Genomic DNA, 7,110 nt, shown 5'->3' with positions numbered 1-7,110 from the left:
CCATCCTCCACACGGCCTCATGGAGCAGCCGGAGAAGCTCCATCCCCCCCATTTGGGACCAAGCAAAAAGCGGCTTTCACACATCTGGCGGTTCGTTTCATCCCCTTTTCCTTGCTTTCCCCCCCTCAAAGCCTTCCAAGGATAATACTTTTTCACAAAGTGAGGAAATGCTGCCTCAGAAACGTGTGAAAGCAGCAAAGCAGGAAAAAAAGCAAGAGCAGGAAACTGGTATAAAGTGTTAAAAATCAATATCAAATAAAAACTCAAGGAATCTCTTATGCCCTAGAAATCTTTAGGAGCAGGAAAAATATCAAACACTTGTTCTGTTTTTAGTGTAAATCTCATTGTAAGAGGGTCACACCAATGGGAGGAAACTAAAATAGCTTTTTTTAGAGAAGTTTTAGGCAAAATACCCCACAACTTTCTTTCACTTCGACTTTTTTCCTGTAGCTTATTGCTCAGAATGAATCCGAAAGGTCTCTTGTGTTCCTGTTCAGAGTTTAAGCTGGAGTTTCACTGGTTTCCTGTGTGTCACAGAGCTGCTTGTGCTTTGCTATAGCCCCAAGCCAGGCAGCAACCACTGCACTGCTAGCAGGGAATCGGGTCACACTCATCCTTCTGCTGAGGAAAACCCCTCGCCCATCACCAAACTCCCGCTTTCCTCCTGCTGGAGGGATCACAGGGAATCATAGAATGAACCAGGCTGGAAAAGACCTTTCAGCTCATCCAGTCCAACCCTTCCCCAGCACTGCCAAGGCCACCACTAACCCCTGGCACTGAGGCCTCGTCTACACAGGCTGTGAACACTTGCAGGGACGGTGACTCCAGCCCTGCCCTGGGCAGCCTGTTCCAATGCCTGAGCACCCTCTGGGCAAGGAATTGTTCCTCAGCTCCAGCTAAACCTGCCCTGGGGCAGCTTGAGGCTGTTTCCTCTTGTCCCATCCCTTGTTCCTTGGGAGCAGAGACCAGCCCCCTCCTGGCTCCATCCTCCTGTCAGGCAGTTGCAGAGAGCGATAAGGTCCCCCCTGAGCCTTCTCTTCTCCACACTAAACCCCCAGGTCCCTCAGCCCTTCCCCATCACACTTGTGCTCCAGGCCCTGCTCCAGCTCCGGTGCCCTTCTCTGGCCCCGCTCCAGCACCTCAATGTCTCTCTTGCAGTGAGGGGCCCAGAACTGACACAGGATTCGAGGTGCAGCCTCACCAGTGCCCAGCGCAGGGGGATGATTAAGTGTTTTCCCTAGAAGGATGAAGCACTTTGATCCTGTGCTTCTGCTTCTGGGGACACCAGCTTTGCATTTAAAATATGTCCAGCACCATCTGCTCTCCCAGTGCATGCTGTGATGTTCTTCACCTCTGATTTTCAGGGGGACTCAGCTCCTCTGCCCCCTCTATGCACTGAGGAGCTCTGGCTGCTCTACCCACCTGCGAACATCCACCTGAGGGGGTGTTGGAGCTTCAGAAAATGCTGTTTGTAGGCAAAACTGTTGATTTTCCAGAGAATGAAGCTGAGAAATTGCTGGGATTCACATTAATAGATTTTTTTAAGGGGAATCACTATTTGCTTGGCTGGCAGCAATATTTCAGGATCTAAATGGGGCTGAAAGCAGGATGAGAGCTCCCTCCTGGCTCACGTGCTCCAGGTGAGATCTGGAGGCAGAGATGCTGATGATGGTGCTGCTTGTCCTCCCAGCATAGAACATCTTCCCCATTCAGTGGTGCTGGAGGGGCTCTTTAGTGAGTAACCAAGAGAAAGGAGTAATTCTTGAGGGGCTGGGACTTCATGGTATGTGGGCAAGATGAGTCGACATCTCCCTAAACCATGGGATGGCTATTCCTACTGATGCCCACATGATCCCTGGGGAAAACTTTAGAGATCTCTTCATACAGTGTTTTTAAGACAAAAAATCTAAGCACTATTACCAGTTTTACTTTGTTTTAACAGCTCTAAAGAATTGAAGTGCTGTTCTTAACCCTGGGCATCCAGCAAGCATCTGAGGGTGCTCCAGGAAGCAGGAGCCAGCACAGGCACTGTGGGCTCTGCCAGGCTTGGCTCCTCCTTTCACCTCCCCTGCAGCCATGGGGCAGTGGGGATGGATAACCCACAGCCAGAGCCTGGATGAGGGCGGCTACTAAAGGAAAGCTGCTAACAAGCTGGAGAGAGGGGGATCTCTGGCTACTGGCAGTGTCTTGGGCAGCCAGCAATTCATCCTGGGGCTGGTAAAGAACCTAGAGCCAGTGTGGAAGAGCAGCACATCACACTGCTATGAGAAACCAGATGGATAATTTGAGCAGAACTTACTGTGATGGAGGCATATCCAAAGCAAAGGCAGGACCAGAGGTGAGAATTCCTCCTCCACTGATGTGTTTCATCTCTTTTCCCAGGGTAAAGCAGCCATCAGCTCTCCCAGCTCTGTTGTCACAGCTTCAATACCAGCCCCATCCCAGGCCAGACACCCACCCATCAGTGAGGGGGAGATCTTCACGATTCCAGGCAGGCTGAGTGAGTAGTCAGTGCAAGTCAATGCTGCTTAAAACCCCAGAAGCTCCCACAGGGTGGAATACTGTGGGTACAGCCATGGTGTCCCATCCAGGAACCATTCCTTGTGGCCAAGGGGTACAAGATGGACTAGTCATCAAGGTTCATTTTCTCTCTTTGGGGTGCTTTTGACTCGAGATCTTAATCTAGAGGGAATAGCAAAGACCAGTATCCCACGTTGCCCCCCCAGCAGTTTTGGAGCGGGAGACTGAGTTGTTTCAGAAGATGCTCCTGGTTTCAGGAATCCAGCCCTCCCTGTGGAGCAAGGACGACGTGATCCACTGGCTGAGATGGGCTGAGACAGAGTTTTCCCTTCGGCCAGCTGACGAAAGCAAGTTTGAAATGAACGGCAAAGCCCTGTGCATCCTCACCAAGGATGACTTCAGATATCGAGCTCCGAGCTCAGGTTAGACTGAGTACAAGGGTGTTTCTGAGGACCATCCAAGTACAGCACAAGCTGTGATATGCTGAGAGGGGCTGGATGGCTCCCAGCAGGCTTTAGGTCTGGCCAGTTGGGTGCTGGAGACAAGGACAACCCTCTACCTTTAGTGCATCTGGACTGTAAATGCTTTGGGATGGGAGCAACTTCTTTGCCTGTAGCACTGAAATCAAAGCAGCAACATCAACTGAGAGAGACTGTAATACAGAATCATCTGAGCAGTCTTCCCTTCCCTGCAGGTGATGTATTATATGCAGTACTCCAGTACATAAAGACTCAACGCAGAGCTCTGGTGTGCAGCCCTTTGCTGAACTCACCCTTCAGAGAAGCCAGAAGCACAGAGAAAGGTATGATGGAGAATGGCAGCTGTCCATCAAACAGAACTTGGCCTCAGCTACAGTGGGTTGCATGTAGCTGGGGTTTGAAGCTCAGGCAGCTGAACCCATCCCATGCTATTTGAGGGTAGCAGGACAGTCCCGGAGGTGGCAGCCAGGTCCAACAAAGTCCAGGTCATCAAGAAAGCTTTTAGTGATGAAGCAGGACTGGCCAGTTCAGGTCTAAGTGGGTCCATGGTGACCAGGTAAGGCTATCGCTACACTAGAAAGTCTATCTATAGATTGAGATCTGGACCAGGGAGGGTTGATAACCAGGCAGAGGCACAGCCCTGGCTAGAAACTAGTCCTCCTGCAGTGTAGCTGGGAGAGGAGTGGGGATCCAGGGCTGAGCTTAAATAGAGCTGGACCAATGGGAGAGGCCCCTGGTGAGGCTGGTCAGGGCCAGGGAGGCTTATTAGTGCTCATGAAGGAAGTGGCTTTGCATCGAGGTGGCTTTGGGAGGGTTTTTTTCAGCTCTTCTGTCAGCTCAGGTGTAGGGTGATGAACATCTTAAACCACTGCAACAATTTACAGCACAAGAGTCTGTGCTCTGGTGCATTCACCTATTCCAGCTTTTCATCCGTATCTGTTCCTCACCCTCCTTGGCATCTCCTTTAATCCCCCTGGACCTCCTGCTGTTCCTGCCTTGGGAAAATCCCAAGCTTTCCTTAGCATCCCCCTTCTCTGTCTGGGCTGATAACCAGCCAGGGCTGTCCCTTCTCACCTAATTCAGAGCTTTGGAAAATCTCCTGGGACCTACTGTAATGCACCACGGGGTTGGTTTGGTTTCGTTTTACTTCTAGGGACAGGCTGCAGTGCTGAGGCTGATCCAGTCGCTGTTTCCTCCTGCCTGTGTTGTGCAGAACAGGCCATGGCCTGCAGCCATGCAGGGCCACTGAACCTCTCCTGTCACAGCTCGGAGGGCAGCTGCAGGGCAGATGCCATCTGCTCTTTTCCTACAACCCTGTCAGCCCCAGTGGATGGGAGAATTGCAGGTAAATCCGAATTTATAGCCTGGTTCCTGAGGGCAATGAGCTTGTGCTTTGTCCTGTTTACCCATCGTGCTCACCTCCATCTATTCTGTGCATCAGCGTGTGCTTCCCTGCCTCAGTTTCCTCACCTGCAAAATTGCGGTTCCTGCTAGTGTTTTGAGATCATAAAATCCCAGCCTGGTTTGTGTTGGAAAGGACCTTAAAGCTCCTCCAGCTCCAACCCCCTGCCAAGCGCAGGAACACCTTCCACTAGAGCAGGTTGCTCCAAGCCCCTGTGTCCAACCTGGCCTTGAACACTGCCAGGGATGGGGCAGCCACAGCTTCTCTGGGCACCCTGTGCCAGCACCTCAGCAACCTCCTAGGGAAGAGCTTCTGCCTCAGAACTAATCTCAATCTCCCCTCTGGCAGGTTAAAGCCATTCCCCTTGTCCTGTCCCTACAGACCCTTGTCCAAAGCCCCTCTCCAGGTTTCTTGTAGGCAAATAATCCATCACAAAAACTGCTGTGCATGAGCTCTGGGCTCTTTTCCTTATTATCGTTGCTAGCACTGTGCAATCCTGTTGCTGACTGACCCTCACTGGAGCCTTAGTGGGAGCTTGGTGCCTATTTATTCTCCCCCAACACTCAGACTGCAGGTTGCTGTGGGATTATGTGTACCAGCTTCTCTCCGACAGCCGCTATGAGCCTTACATCAAGTGGGAAGATAAGGAAGCCAAGATCTTCCGGGTTGTGAACCCAAATGGGCTTGCCCAGCTCTGGGGCAACCACAAGGTAAATGCAGTTGGGAACCAATTTGTCATTCCTGGGCTTCTGCATGTTGCTTTCAGGACCTGTTCTCCAGAGCTGATGGCACAGGGATTGGGAAGGGTGAGACAGTGGGTGCAGTGGTGGGAGATGACAACCTCCTTGTGGTTAAAGAGGGAGGCTTTCTTATCCCCTGGGAAGCAAACTGTGATGGATATGGACGCAGAAGCAAGGCTGGGTTAGAGACTCACACTGCAGCTTGCAATGCCCAAGAACCACCTCAAATGTCCCACATGTGGTCCTGCTGCAGACAGACCTTAGCCACGTGTTGGTGCTTTTATTCAGACCCTCCCCAATTCTCTTCTCCTTCCAGAACCGGATGAACATGACATACGAGAAGATGTCACGAGCGCTCAGACATTACTACAAACTCAACATCATTAAAAAGGAGCCAGGGCAGAAGCTGTTGTTCAGGTGAGTTGGAGCAGATCAGAGAAACGAGCTGCCTGGGGCACTGCAGATGGGGCATGGGAAGGTGGTGGGCTCCAGATGTTGGCAGCTGGTTCATCCAGCAAGATCCCCAGTGACACCAGGTCTGAAGTTCACCTCCAGGCAGAGGAAGGGGTGGAAATAAGCCAGGAGCCTCTTGGTTTCAGTGCTGGCTGCTTCCCTGGGACTAGTTTGGAGTTAAAATGCCAGCTTTGGGCTGGTGAGTGCTGGGCTTTGTTTCCCAGGCTTGGTGCATCCTGGGTGCAAAGCCAGAGCTTGGATCCTTAGCAGAGCCAAGGGATAGTAGATACCCTCTGGCAAGCTCCAGAGCTCAGCTGATGGGGGCAGGAGCTCCAGGATTTACAGCCTGGTTTGGGGCTGGGACATGCTCTTAAAGCCATTCAAAAACTGTATTACAGGTTTTTGAAGACTCCTGGGGAGATCATCCATGAGAAATCCAGCAAGTTGGAGCAGCTGGAGAGCGAGGACCAGGAAGATTTCAAAGAAGACCCACTGGAGGTTTCACCCTAGGAAGTCATTGATGGTGGCACTTGCAGTGCATCACAGACCTGTGCTCTGCTGGGATGTGCTGGTGTCTCTGGCATCTCCTGGACACAAGGCCACAGAGCTGCTCCTGCATTTCAGACCTGCCCTGAGCCAAAGCAGTGACATCTCTGCTCACTTCTCTTCTGTCCTTTGGGGAGGAAGCCTGACATTCTTGCTGTGTAAATTTGAATGCTTGTCTTTAAGCTTCAAACTTGCTGGTAAAGACCATTCTTGCTGCAAGATGTGCTGAGTAGAGAGCACTGGAGCACGTGCGTTGGGTTGAGCACCTACCCAAGTGCTTTTGCAGTGAATCGTGGCCTGGAGCCTGAACACACTGCTCTGGATCTGAGCCACTTCCCCAGTTAGAGAATGGACTTCCATTGCAGAAATTGCAGTCTCACTGTCCTGTGGGGTTGCTCCTGTGGTTAAGGGTGGGATTGTGCTGAACCATCTGCCTGGATCAGGCCTGGCTGGAGCTCCAGGCTGCGTGGATGCCCTAAGCTGGGTTTTTTTTCTCCTTATATTCCTGTTTGTAATTAGCTGAGTAAGTAATGTGAAGATAAACACAGCCAGTAATGAATATTACTCATGGTCAGAAACGTGGTTATTTGCTTTGAGTCAGAAGCAGGAATTCCAGCCCCCCCCCCTCCCCAGCACTGTCAGTGCCCTGCAAGGAATGATTGTGTGTGAAATCCCAAAATAGCCACTACTATTTTCAGATGGCTTTTCATTGATCACATAAACCCATGACTGTTTAAGGTTGAAAATCCCACTTCTTGCTGGTGGAAGGTCTGAAACTGGGGAAATCCAAACCTTCCTCATTGAAAACCAGCTCCTTCGGACACCCGGATCTTGTCCCCAAGCTTGGCAGCCCTGAACCAGAGTGCAGCAGTCTGAGCTGCTCAGCAGCTGATCACAAGTTCATCCAGGTTGGAAAAGACCTTTAAGCTCATAAAGTCCAACCGCTCCCCAGCACTGCCAAGGCCACCAC

General features: G+C 51.3%; 1 protein-coding gene across 1 annotated transcript; it reads left to right on the top strand.

Annotated features, from left to right (window-relative positions):
* Positions 1–2,490: 2,490 nt before the first annotated feature.
* On the top strand, positions 2,491–6,104 carry ETV7 (ets variant 7). The gene is made up of 7 exons (XM_010014144.1): positions 2,491–2,500; positions 2,778–2,942; positions 3,215–3,322; positions 4,213–4,344; positions 4,969–5,111; positions 5,458–5,558; positions 5,993–6,104. Exons 2-7 carry the CDS (start codon positions 2,879–2,881, stop codon positions 6,102–6,104), a joined length of 660 nt encoding a protein of 219 aa, XP_010012446.1. The 5' UTR covers positions 2,491–2,500; positions 2,778–2,878.
* Positions 6,105–7,110: the final 1,006 nt, after the last annotated feature.

The sequence above is a fragment of the Nestor notabilis genome, unplaced genomic scaffold, assembly GCF_000696875.1.
Source record: "Nestor notabilis isolate BGI_N333 unplaced genomic scaffold, ASM69687v1 scaffold16350, whole genome shotgun sequence".
NCBI lineage: Eukaryota > Metazoa > Chordata > Aves > Psittaciformes > Psittacidae > Nestor > Nestor notabilis.
The sequence above is the reverse complement of the archived record's forward strand: the minus strand, read 5'-3'. Positions and strand labels throughout refer to the sequence as shown.

Bases quoted from the DNA above. Each gene is read 5' to 3' on its own strand.
- ETV7 (XM_010014144.1), top strand. From the start codon at position 2,879: ATGAACGGCAAAGCCCTGTGCATCCTCACCAAGGATGACTTCAGATAT. The intron at 2,943-3,214 runs GTTAGACTGAGT...CCTTCCCTGCAG, and splicing joins ATATCGAGCTCCGAGCTCAG to GTGATGTATTATATGCAGTA. The intron at 5,559-5,992 runs GTGAGTTGGAGC...ACTGTATTACAG, and splicing joins GGGCAGAAGCTGTTGTTCAG to GTTTTTGAAGACTCCTGGGG.